Raw genomic sequence first — 13,189 nt, forward strand, 5'->3', positions numbered from 1 at the left:
TGCGTAATGTATGTCCTATCCATTTCCATCGTCTTTTCCTAATTTCCTCTTCAACTGGAAGCTGGGTTGTTCTCTCCCACAGAAGGCTGTTGCTGATGGTATCCGGCCTATGGATGTTGAGTATCTTGCGTAGACAACTATTTATAAATACTTGTAGCCTCTTGATGATGTTTGTAGTAGTTCTTCAAGTTTCAGCTCCGTACGGCAGAACTGTCTTGACGTTCGTATTGAAGATTGTGACTTTGATATTGGTTAAAAGTTGTTTTGAGTTCCATATGTTCTTCAATTGTAGGGATTTGGCCCTTGCTTTGCCTTTCACAATGAACCAGTTACTTTATGCTGTGAGTTAAGTTAAAGTAATTAGATAAGTTTTACGCGTATTCAACACTTGCTTACCATGACGTGCTATGATTCTCAAGATATAAGTTGGTTGGAAAACAGCTAAAGATGGTTGAACCAATATACGGAATGAATCCATGAAGTTGTAGATAAATGGATTGGTTGATACTTCATTAATAAGCTAAACGGGTAGTTAAGGACCTTAGATGCAACATCTCGAAATCACCGTCAGATTCTCGAATTTATTTATTCCCCATTTTTCATTGGATCTTGACCTAAACGTTCTCAACTTATATTATTAATCTCACTTTGAAAAAATCTAATCTTCATGTTTAGTCTCTTACTATCGTTGATGCTTCTTTGCTATAAATCTTATCAGTTTATTCTCACTGTAATGATCCGAGATGTGATAACTTAGTTTGATACATATGTATTCTAAGTCCTGTGTTGTTTACTTTGCACTGATTTTTTCTTAGTGTTTTTCTGGTAACTGTTTAAGGCGTTTGAGGTAAATCATAAGGTAGATGCATAAACATCGAAAAACTGATGACTTTTCCAAACTAGAAATTTAAATATGAGCCTACTGAAGTTCGTTGATAAACCAGTTGTATGACTGATTCAAGGAGAAAACGAATGTACAAAAGAAATGAAATGATTGATTAATTTTAAAAACAATAATAAAACGAATAGAATATCTTGTACGTAATTAAATGAACAAATCGTATAAAATTTATAAACAACAAACCTTTTCAGTAGTTCATCTTTTGTTACTTCCTCATCATATGTATCAATACGTACATTAGTGTCGTTTTGTGTTACAATTTGTTGTTGGATTTTATCGTCTGATATTTCTATCAACTCTTCCGTTTGATCTAAGTCTGTTATATGAGGTGTTACATAAATTAGAAGAAATAACAAGGAGAAAGGATGTGCATATTTGAAGAGACGATTACTGAGTCATAAATTCAAGGTGGGTTAACTTTTATATTGACGTAAGTAATACGGTGTACATTGAAAGTGAATACGAGTTTCACTTTATTAAATAATAGACTTGTATTTTTTTAAATTACAAAACAAAATAAATATTTCCAGAAAGTTAAGATATTAGTGATTGTTTGGCTGACACTCCTAATTGTTTCCAGTTCCTGCCCTCACATAGTTAAAAAAATTGACACCGGTGTTAGAACATTGAAGGCTACTTAGAGAACTACAAAATAAATGGCAGTTAGTGGGGTTTAGTAAACAAAATTTAACTTTTTTGGGAGAAGTATACGAGGAATTTCATTTGGTTGATGTAATACTGGCCGATTTTGTCGACTTAATGATTCAGTTCAGCAAAATAGTAGTCAAATATGTAACGATATGTTAATAATTTAAATAAGATTTTAAAATGTGTATCTGACATTCACACATGTGATTAATTTGACTATAACTATTAACTTGAGACTCATTATTAATCTTTAGTCAAGAGATAATTGTTACCGAATACCAAATCAACTGTAGCTGAACTACAACTATTTGTTGTTTTGTAAATGTGTATTTTCATAAGCTTTAAAGAGAATGTTGACTGACTCACGAAATCGATCAACTTCCACACAAATTAGGATTGTTCAAGCAGAGAGAAAAAAGTGCAAAGAGGTTTAAGAAGATGGTTGCATGATGATTGTTGTAGTGGAAAAAATCACATGCAAAGTTTTGAGATGAATATGTTTTGTTGTATCACAATGTGAGAGCCTGATCGAGTGTGTAAAAACATAGTACACCAGCTGGATAGATACATTTGTAAATAATCATTTTAAGTATTATCGACATTTCGAAAGTTGACGAGCTCAGGTCACACTTTGCGAAGGCGGTATATATATATATATATATATATATATATATATATATATATATATATATATATATATATATATATATATATATATATATACTTTCTTACCACCAGTCTCAAATTCTCGGGTCATTACAATTAGTTGCTCAGCAACTTAATTGTTCTCTAAAGTTGATTTCTTAGGATATTTCTATAGATTTCATGTTTCCCTGACAATTTCATGAGGTTAACCTCTTTATTCTTACTTATCTTCATAAGTTACAAGTACTAGTAATATGGAATTAACAATGTTTACTACATAACAATATTTCAATGGTTTACTTATCAAAGTAATTAATAATAATTATTTTTATCGGAAGGGGTTTTGTGGAGATTGTAGTAATTTAAATAGTTGAGATCTTGAGTCAAATGAAGCTAGACCACCATGGAAAACCTGGATGCACTGGAAGGCCGTTTCGTCCTACTGTGTGACTCCTCAGCACTAAGCATCCAGTGTGCTTCCAGGTTTTCCATGGTGGTCTAGCTTCAATTGACTCATGATCTTAACTATTGAAATTATTATTTTTGCTAATGTTAACAGTGAAGTATGTTCACAATTACAGTTATAGTATATTAATTTACATAGCAATAAATTTTTCACTTTTGATAGTCTGTGTGATTTGTAAATTAAGATTAATTCTACGATTGATTAAGTAAACAACGTCATTTTAAACAGTGTAATGGTTCACAATAGAAATAAAACTTGGGCTGTTGAACTATTCATGAAAATAAACAATGGAACTGACTTACTAATCATAAATAACTTTGAAACTTACGCTGATTCGTTGATGGCTGTAAATTTTGATAGCTATTCAATTGCATGAGTTCGGCATCATATAATTCTTTTAGATGGGTTATATCCTTTAGCATTTTAGCTTTATCATCTGTTTCAGCACTATACTGGGCTTTCGTAGATTGCAATTTTAGTTCATAATCCTGTATTTATTAAAAAAATTAAGATAATAGTGCTAATATTCATTTAAGTGGTTTTGGTGTGAGATAAAATTCAGAGAAAATAGACAGTGGAAAATCTTCGAAATTAATACTAAATGTTTCTGATTTACACTCATTTATAACATGCTAATTTAACGCTTTCGAAATAGTTCAAAAGCTGACTACTACGTGAAGCAAGCATAATAATAGTAATAATGTGTCCGGAACAATAATTAAGTTTTTGCAATTAAACCATTCAGATAATAGAACACAACACTAAAAGACGGCAGAAATTTTTAAAACAAAAGATGGAACAAAACGTCATTTATTTCAGGACCTTATCAGTCTGTTGTGTTATCGCAACAAAACATAAACCGAAAATTGATCATTATTCTATATGAGTCATTAGAATTTTGTATCATTTACCTTACACTTATTTACAATGTACTTACTGTAGGCTACTAGTAGATATATTAATTTACAAGAAAATATTATATAAAATAATTGTTTAAGCTTACTTTTCTTAATTTTTCTTTCTCAGTTTCAGTATCCTCTATTTCAATATTTTCTTTTCCATTGAAATATTTAAGATTTCCTTTAGGTGCCTGCATATTATTTAACAATTCTTTAAGATGCTTGATTTCTTCTTGATATTGACGTAGAAGCGCATCCTTTGGATCTTCATTGATTTTCGGTTTATTACGTATATTTTTTGCTCGATTAGCATATCGTAAAGTACTCAATGTTTCGTCGTAGTTATTGTCTGCTGGTGACAAACAAGCTATCATAAGGGTTTTTGTATTTCCTCCCAAAGAATCCTGTTTGAGCAGTTGTAAATGAGGAAACGAAAGTTCGATTGCCTGATGAAGATATCCTGGTAAAGTTTGTAAATATGTAATGAAATACGAAGTGCTATTGATTGAAGTAATTCTAAGGGTACCAGTTACTATATGGGTGTTAGATTACTAGACATAGACACGTTAACAAGTTGATTTATTTTTAAGGATCCTTAACTACTTAAAATCTAAAGGGTTTATATCGAGTCATTTAACCGTTAGATGAACAGCGAAACCAAGTAGATTTTAGAGATTATCCCGCTTACAAGTGAGCTGTTTGAGTAGCTGAACGTGAAGCTGAGCGTAATTTAAATCTATTCAGGGGAAAACGATTATGTATCTCCTCATTTACCATATGGTTCAGCTTAGTATTTTTGATAGTTGATATATATCAATGTATGTAGTTTGTATTCGTCACGAACTGATATAAGTTGAGGTACCGTTGAAAATTGGGCAGGACTGGAAGGCCGTTTCGTTCAACTGAGCATTTGATCAGTAGTTCTGTCTCATGAAATCTTTTCGGTTAAGATATCTGGATTGTTCACCTGAGCAGATTATTAATTTGATAGCTTCAGTAGTTCACTATCTTATCAACTCAATTATTCCATCAACAGTAAATCGATAAACATTGAGGGAAGAGTTATGTAGTTAATTTTTCTGCCTTGGTATAAATATATGTATATGAGTCTAAAGTTTTTTGAATAAAATAATCTTTTTGCCTATTTATCATTGGTTTTTTGTTTCAAAATAAGCACACAAGTATTTATTGATATATCCTGCGTTAAATCGTTGAATAACTTTTTTAGTCAATCAGTTATAAACAATGTTGAGAATAACATTTCCAACCAATAATTTTCTGAATGTTTGCACAACATACAAATAAAAGAATGAAATTAGGTGAAAATAATCTGTTGCTTCTTTACTATAGTATTGTAAGCGATCTGTTTAGACCAACTGGTTCAAAACAAATGTTAACGATACTTACAAAATGAAATCAGTGCATTAAAAAATAGGAACACTTTTGTAATTAGACGAACATATACTTAACGGTTAGTTAGGATAGTATTATCCAGTTTAGCTCTACATACAGTTACAGAAATATTTGATGGTTATCTATGTTTTCCTATAAATGTACTTACGGGGAATATCGTGTGGTGAGATAAGATATAAAAACAGTCACCATCTAGTTAGAAATACCCAATTTCTAACGATATTTAACTTAATACCAATAAAAGTCTCAGCAATTGTCCAAGTTTTTACTATTTATCAATATCAATAACTGATTTTTTACTTTAAAGTTCAAAAGTACTTTGTTTGCAGTAAAGTATGAAAAGTGATTAATATCAAAAGTTTCTCATAACATTCATTAATTAACTGACTTTCATTCCTAAAATGTGCTTAATCAAATGTAAATGTAATCTTTTTTGTACAAAGTTAGTGTTAGTGCACAATTCATAATAAGCAGAACTTTTGTTCACTTGGTATTGTTTTACTTGAATCTTCCCATTGGTGTTTTAGAACTGAAATTGATCAGTCTCTTATTGGCATATGTGCATACTGTGTGTATGCCTCGAAATTGCCTTAATTTACAAGCATTATAAGCAAAGATGGATAGTGGCTAGCAGTGGAATCCAGGAAGCGCGTTTCGTCCCATTGCACAAGCAAGTGGCTATCAGGACTCAGTAACTGAGTGGATAAGGCGATGGCGTCAGGAGTGAACGGTAGTGGGTTCGAGTCCCAGAGTGAACATCAACTCTGAGATGCAGGTACATCCGGCTGGCGAGTCCAAAACAGGACGAAACGCGCGTCCTGGATTCCACTGCTAGCCACTATCCATCTTTACTTATTGAACTTTTGTTGTTTAGGTTAAATATTATGCCTAATCCATGAGTCATATTTCAATCATATCAAGTTGTTAACATAGTCTATATTTCCATACTGAAATAACTAAAACCAAGAGAAAGTAAAATGATTTAAATGATTCAATACGTCATTCTAGTTCTTAAAATTTAAAACTCATCAATATATGAAGATGACAGTTACTCAAAAACATGATGTGTATTTTACTAAAAAAAAGAATATACAATTATCACTATCATTGTTACAACAATATATAGTATATTTACAATATTTTTTAAAATAGAGAAATGAAGTTATAATATTTCACAAGGTGATGTACATCGTCTTTTTAGAGAATAAATATTTTTTCTGTAGAAATTGAAGTAGTAAGAGAGAAACATAAGCTAAGAAGTTTAAGCTTGTTATTATCAGGTTTGTCACGGGTGACCTATGAGTTAAATCCCAGTCGGTAGAAAAATCCAATGATATGATCTGGTTGAACGGTAGCTGCACTTGCAACTGTATTATTAACTTAAGTCTTTAAGTGATTGCCAATTGAAGAAAGGACCAGTAACGGGATAAACAGACTTTATGTCATAAAATAATATGCTTATTCACAGAAAATGAATGTAAAATAAGCGTGATAAGTCACATGTGATTGAAGAGAATTAGCTTATAGATCATTCATTCTTCAATTACTAAAGAACTGAATGTTAAACCCACTTCTTGGACATCGTATCAGATGAATACCTAATGGGTATTCATATGTATGTGGACGGATTTGAATAGATGAGAGGTAAATAGTGTGACTAAATGATTAGTTGTATATATGCACATGTAGTATGATATTGACGAGTTTGGATATAAGTTAGGAATTGATTACTCAAATCGGTTGGTTAGTGAAACCTTTCCTTCTATTAAGTAAGCTACGATTTATTATGATGTAAGGTGCATCCATTACCTGTATTTCTTTATTTGTAGTTGGTAAAGCCTTTCGGACGAGTTGGAATTACAAACATCGATGAGGTATTTACCAAACGCGAGGTTTCACATTCTTCAGGATTATAACGAAGAGTCTCTGTGTTCTTTGATACAAAATAGGATCTAACTAAATCCCTCTTATATAAAGTACGTTACAATTAACATAGAATAATCTCTGAATGTCATAACTGTTATGATAACAAGTATCTTATATTCCTATTGAATCTTAGCATTTCCAAGTCTGTTAGCTGTTTAATAAGCAGTTTTAATTCGGTTCTGTCTTGCGTTCACGATAATTCCTCAGAAATGAAAGTCGCGTACCTTCGAGTTCTTATGATAAAATGAAAACACGGTATTTATCAAAGCTAACGAGACAGATGATATCAAAAAACATTGCTTGCATCTCAGAGTCGATGTTCACTCTTCGACTCAAACCCAGTGTCTTGGGCTTCAAACACCATCGCGTTTTCTATTTAGCTACTGAATAAAAATAGCCACTAACTTGTGGGACCATCCAAACAATCAATATATGCGACTTAAAATTCATCCCATTGCACAGGTCAGTTGCTCTTTGGACTCAGGAGCTGAAGGTACTGGGCTTGAGTCAAAGAGTGAACTGCTACTATGAAATTCAAGTGTATCTAGCCGACGAGTTCCAAATAAGACGAAACGTACGTCCTGGCTGCTACTGCTAGCCACCATCCATCTCTGCTCATAATACTTGTTACTTACTGGTAATATCTATGCAATCCGCACGTATACCAAAAGCGACTGATCAATCTTTAGTCCTAAAAATCAATGATAAGACCCAAACAATCAATATATGTGAAACAAACTGCTACAATAAATTTTTGAAAATACTCAAACTGAATCGCAACACAAGATTTGATGCAAATGCTCAAAATAATTAAGTATTATTTAGATATAAAGGTCAGACATATTCTAAAAATCTACATCTTTTTAAAGGCTAACCTGTAACAGTCGAGTCAACTTGCTGTCACGGTAAGGTATATGTTTGACTTTGGAATCAACCAACGCTGAAATGACATTACCCAATGCTGATAAACTAAGATTAATTTTCGTAGCTTCTTTAAAACGATCACCAGTTGCACCAGTTTTTGTTTGCCTTTCAGAGCCCGCCAAATCAACTAGATTTAATTTACCGGCCCTTATATGGTTGTAATCAAGCAGATTGTCACTTCGATCAATCATTTCTAAATAGATCGTGAAAATAGAATGTGATCGACTACTGTCAGCGTTCATTAATGTTGCTCCAGTTGAACGATTTTTCCATCCACGTACCATTATATTCTGAAATGAAATATAATTTAGACAACTTAATTTTCGTTTTTAAACAGTTTAGTTCCTGGTCTGTGTACCAGCTTTTACAAAGAATGTGTAAAATAGCAGAAGTACGAAATTTTGGATTTATATGACAGTTTTGTGTCAGCGGCGGCCTGCTTGAGCATCTGGGCTACCTGTTCCTGCCATCTAGATATTTCAACAAGTTATCTATCTTTGTTTGTTTTAATATATCATTATGTCTATTAATCGCACAACCTATACTGCTGCGTTTCTGAAAAATGTACAACCTTTCGTTATTAAAGTTACAAAAAGCTCAAAAAGAGAGAATATGGTTGCTGGCAATGTACAACGAAAAGAATGTACATCATTCCCATGTTCATTTACTGGACTGATAACATCTAGCTGGCGACCACTCAGTATTTATCGCGAGGACCGACCAAGAAGAAAGAAACGGAAACTTGTTGAAATACTTTGTGCTGAGAATTCTATATTGTACCAATAATATAATATTGAATAAAGCTATTAATAATAATAATAATAATAATAATAATAATAATAATAATGAAAATAAAAAAAGTCATAAGCGGATTGAAACTTAGCTTTACTCAAGATCTGCTATCTAGTATAAATTATGTATTTATATTTAAGATGATGAGTCTTTTGGGATAGACGGGGAATGAATTGCTAGGTGGTAAAATGAACTATGAGAAATATCAATGTCGGGATTTATGGAATCATGTTTCCAAAAAAAACTCACTGGTAATGACAAAGAATCTACTTTCGATTAAATTGACATTTCTGTATAAGATTCTGTCAAGCAGGCCCGATGAGAAGGTGCAATGAAACAAAAAAAGGAATTAACCTGAGATATTTTAGCACTACAATAATGTATTTGATGATTCCCATTTTAAATGAACATTGATGATTCAGAAACAATTTTGATATTCAACTTATATCTTTATTTTTACTTCATATAAACAAATTAACACCTAATTTCAACTACTGATAACCCAATCTTACACATACACACGCATTCATTTATTTATTTTCACATTGTGAGCGTTTCACATGATTCGCATATAACCGACTCATGTTATCCTATTGACTAGAATCAGCAGATAATTATGATTGGACTAGCACAGTATAGATTTGATTGTTAATCGCTATATATTTCTTTGGTGATTTCAATTTTGATCATTATCCTAAAGAAGTCCAGGCAAGATTGCTAGACGAACCGTTTGAATTATTTAGATTCTAATTGTTGAGATTAATTCAAATATAATTTTTACATAAAATGAATTCTCTATACTCGGCGCCCAATTTTTGTCAAACTAATATTGAAAAATATTCGTAGAAAAAGGGTTAATTATTTAGTGAGTCATAGCAAAGCAAATATATATTCAAGGGAGTCGAGTTTAATAGTTTTGTAATTGACTTGTAACTAAATGCTTTACGTGCCCAAATACCTCTGATTACCAAGATCGAGACAACAGAGAATGGGTGACGAACTTCATGAGGTGAATTTGAAGGATTCTTTTTGATAACTACGTAAGTTGTATAAAAAATTTATTTCATATGATAATATAGAGCTTTTACCAATCAATATTCAAGTTTATTTTTTGAGGGTTTGGCATATTTGTGAATCGGTAAGAAACGCTCAATACCTAACTGATCAAGATAAACTGGAATGATCAGTATTGAAATCTTCGAACTTTTACATAAACCCAATATACGTATGGAAAATTAAATGACTTAATCATTATCAAGTAGTTCCTTGGGTTTAATCTAAAACAAGCATTTGTCACATCCTGTATTATTTATTGCTTCAATTATATTATTTCTCAGCTAGAAAATAACTAGTTGTATGTGGTATTTTGTTAAGCTTTTCTTTATGATGTTACTTCATATCCGTTGTTAGTTACTATAATAAGATTTCATCCTCAGTTTTTAGTGCTGTTGTCGCTCCTAAAACACAAACCACCCACAATTTTAGATATAACATTCGAAACTCCATTTAGTTAAAATGACTTTTAGTGCGAGGCTCTGAAAATTAAGAAATGAAATGGTTAAAATATAGAAAAATTCGACGTCTTTTATTTCAGTTTTACACAAAAGAGTAAAAGATAACATTATATTTCGTGCTGCTTGTTATTAATGCAGGGTTAGCACGAGATATCTTAGTGACCTACAAAGCTTTATATTTTTCTAAGGCGCATAACATCTAGCAATCATAAATCCATACTCTACTTTCAAACATTTATTTATGTAAAATATAACGGCTTGTTTTTGTTAATTTTGAATACCAACTAAGTAATTAGATGAGAATGTGTTGAGACTAATCATTGTTCCGAAAGCCTTCTCAATACAATTTTAGAAGTCAATAAACTTTTAATGATAAGTCACTACCTGACATTCTGCAACTGAAGTTATTTTATGCATTGACAAGCCAGCAACGTAAACTCCTTTATCTGGATTCTCCTTTAGCTCTAATTTAGCTCTGTAGTCATGTCCCAAGAGGTCACGAACTTCTTCATTGTATATTTCCAGAAATGATGCGTGGACCAAATATTTTGTCTTTTCACTTACAGACATAGTCTCAAATATTTGATCAAATGCACTGCGATTTAAAAAATAGAAGCTACAAGTTATCGCGATACGTTGGTACGGTATCATCAATATTCAGTGATAAAAATAGGATTGTCATAAAATTGACAGTGTCCCTGAATAGCAATAAATCTGTTATTGCGATTTAAATGCTCTACAATTGTCCTATTAGTCATTATATTTTGAAGCACATGGTGTAGCCCATTCTTTTAGAACTTGAGCTGGGATTCACTTAAACTTATGGCTCGCTGCTTCAAATGAAGTTATTTGTTCGAAGTCTAAAAACTAGTCAAGCTGAAGGCTTTATAATTACCATACATCACGATAGTCAGATGCAGCTAAATAGGGAATCTGAACTTGAGTGTTTGGCAAAAATAAAAACTACGGATCATGAGAAATTGGTAAGCTTTTTAAACCAAGAACAGAGTCCATAAAATATTGTTCGATTTCGTTACTGATAATCGTTATTGACATGAAAACAAGATCAAAAGGACAAAACTAATTCACTGTACTTGCTGTTCTCGCTATAGCCATTATATATATATATATATATATATCTTAAATCTAAGTGCAGCAAATGACTTGGGGGAAAATGAGTTATTTGTTGACTTAATGATTTATAAAGTGATCCCTTAAGGCATTATATGAAAGTTGAAAAATCGCAAAACTTTATTTTGTTTTTAAAGACGTTTTTTGATACAAGACACTAAGTTTTGAAAATTAAACCTAATTGTTTGGATGATCATGCGTTGAAACGCCTTTTCTGCCGACTAATAATTATTACATATTTATGGTGTATTATGTGCTGGCCGGTTCTGAGTGGTGAATGAGCTAACTCCTTTGATAAAATACTGAAGAAAACATAATGACCAAATATTGATTTAGGTAACTGTATTTTATGCAAATGATTTTTCATCGTTAGCAATGCCCAAGACAAACTTTAACATTATGTAACTGTTCTCTCTTAACCTGATTTTCGATTTGTGATTTGAGTAGGAGAGACTTAGATGTTACGATCGCCGGCAACAGTTATTTGTCAACAGTTCAGAATCTTCTGTATATAGCGTTGAAATATGCTTAATGACCTCCATATCCAGTATCAACGTTCATTTTAAAATACCTATCAAGTTTATGAGCTATAATCTTGTACACACAGATTTTCTTTCCTAGCAAATGTCTTTCTAGCTCGGTACGCAGTTTAATTCAGATCAATGAGCTGTTTTAATATGAAAAGACCTTTATGTAATTTTCGTTTCATAACTTAATTTTAATTACCGGGGAATTACTCCTTTTTGGAATGGTGGCTCATATACTCCCTGCATAGTGTAGGATTTTCCACAACCGGTTTGTCCATAAGCAAATATTGTGCCATTGTAGCCCTCAGTAACCCCTTCTACTAGAGGGTAACACACATCATTGTATATTTGTTCGGTAGTTGAATTCTGGTCATATGATCCATCAAAGAAAAATATTTTTGGTGGGCGTTTCTTGTCGTTTGGGCTTATAATCGAACACTGGCCAGTATCGCTGAATACCTCAAGAATATTATCACATTTGAGCAAATGTTCACGTTCGTTTAGTGGTCGTGCTCTGACAACAACTTTCACAGCTTCTGAGCCCATTATTGCACAAAAATTCACTATTGGAAGATATAAATAGATTTTAATACCGCAACAATACCTTTGAGATATTTGTAGGTTTTAGTTTAGTTTGTGGGTACGTTGTGTTCGGTGAATGGGAAGGATTAATGTGAAAAAGATGGAAGAATGTGGATGGTTATGGCCTAATAAGCATTCGACGGACCTTCAGCTAACAACGAAAGCAATAATTAGCAACAAGAAATAGTTATGGTGTGAAGTTTGAACCGTTCGACGACGGAAACTAATAGCTCATAGTGTTAGATTTCGGACACGTTACACCCTAGTCATTTAATTGGACTTTAAGGTCACTAGACAACTTGTTGTTATAGAGCTGGTGATTAAAACAAGATTCTGCAAACTTTATGAATGAGGCAGAAGACATTTGTGTCCAATAACGGGTGATCATTTTTACTTCTAGATAGAGAAATGAGTATACGAAACAAAAATGAATGAGTTGTATCATCAAATTATTTTGATATTTTTGTGACAATATAGGGTAAACCAAATTAATGTTTCGCTCCCGCTTGTTGATGTCAGTACACGGTTTCGGTTATTTGATATCGTCATCGTTGGCAGCTCAGCTTCACTAGCACTAGTGAATCCACGGTCTAACGTTCAGCCTCTTCACATACTTTAGCGTGTAACGGCACATATCCCTACATGCCTTGTATCTGACAGAATGTTTTTGTACCTTATGCGCTTGCAATCGAAAGGCTGTTATCTCTGGAGATCTCCTCGTCAATCGGTGGTAACCCAACGTTAGTCCATATCACTCATGCGGCTTCGTGGATGTCGAAATATAATCTAGAATATTCTCATATTTCGCTGGCTGTAGTAAA

General features: G+C 32.5%; 2 protein-coding genes across 4 annotated transcripts in view; one reads left to right on the forward strand and one right to left on the reverse strand.

Annotated features, from left to right (window-relative positions):
- MS3_00007781 (uncharacterized protein) overlaps window positions 1-8,630 on the forward strand; it is a 32,663-nt gene extending 24,033 nt beyond the window's left edge. The window contains exons 7-9 of one of the 2 annotated variants that reach the window (XM_051216114.1): window positions 1,217-1,309; window positions 6,802-6,948; window positions 7,935-8,630. The gene's annotated coding sequence lies outside the window, so the exon portion shown is untranslated. The remainder of the gene's footprint in view (window positions 1-1,216; window positions 1,310-6,801; window positions 6,949-7,934) is intronic. The other variant, XM_051216115.1, reaches the window with a different exon arrangement.
- Window positions 8,631-9,825: 1,195 nt separating this feature from the next.
- On the reverse strand, window positions 9,826-12,632 carry KIF17_1 (Kinesin-like protein kif17). 2 transcript variants are annotated; one of them, XM_051208216.1, is made up of 3 exons: window positions 12,391-12,632; window positions 11,986-12,349; window positions 9,826-10,723 (listed from the first exon to the last, which is right to left on the reverse strand). In XM_051208216.1, the coding sequence occupies exons 2-3, from the start codon at window positions 12,330-12,332 to the stop codon at window positions 10,495-10,497; spliced, it is 576 nt and encodes a 191-aa protein (XP_051066670.1). In that variant the 5' UTR covers window positions 12,333-12,349; window positions 12,391-12,632; the 3' UTR covers window positions 9,826-10,494. The 2 variants fall into 2 exon arrangements, with proteins under 2 accessions (XP_051066670.1, XP_051066671.1); XM_051208217.1 differs by lacking the exon at window positions 9,826-10,723 and adding an exon at window positions 11,682-11,946.
- Between the last annotated feature and the right edge of the window lie 557 nt (window positions 12,633-13,189).

Source organism: Schistosoma haematobium, chromosome 4, assembly GCF_000699445.3.
Source record: "Schistosoma haematobium chromosome 4, whole genome shotgun sequence".
Taxonomy (NCBI): Eukaryota; Metazoa; Platyhelminthes; class Trematoda; order Strigeidida; family Schistosomatidae; genus Schistosoma; species Schistosoma haematobium.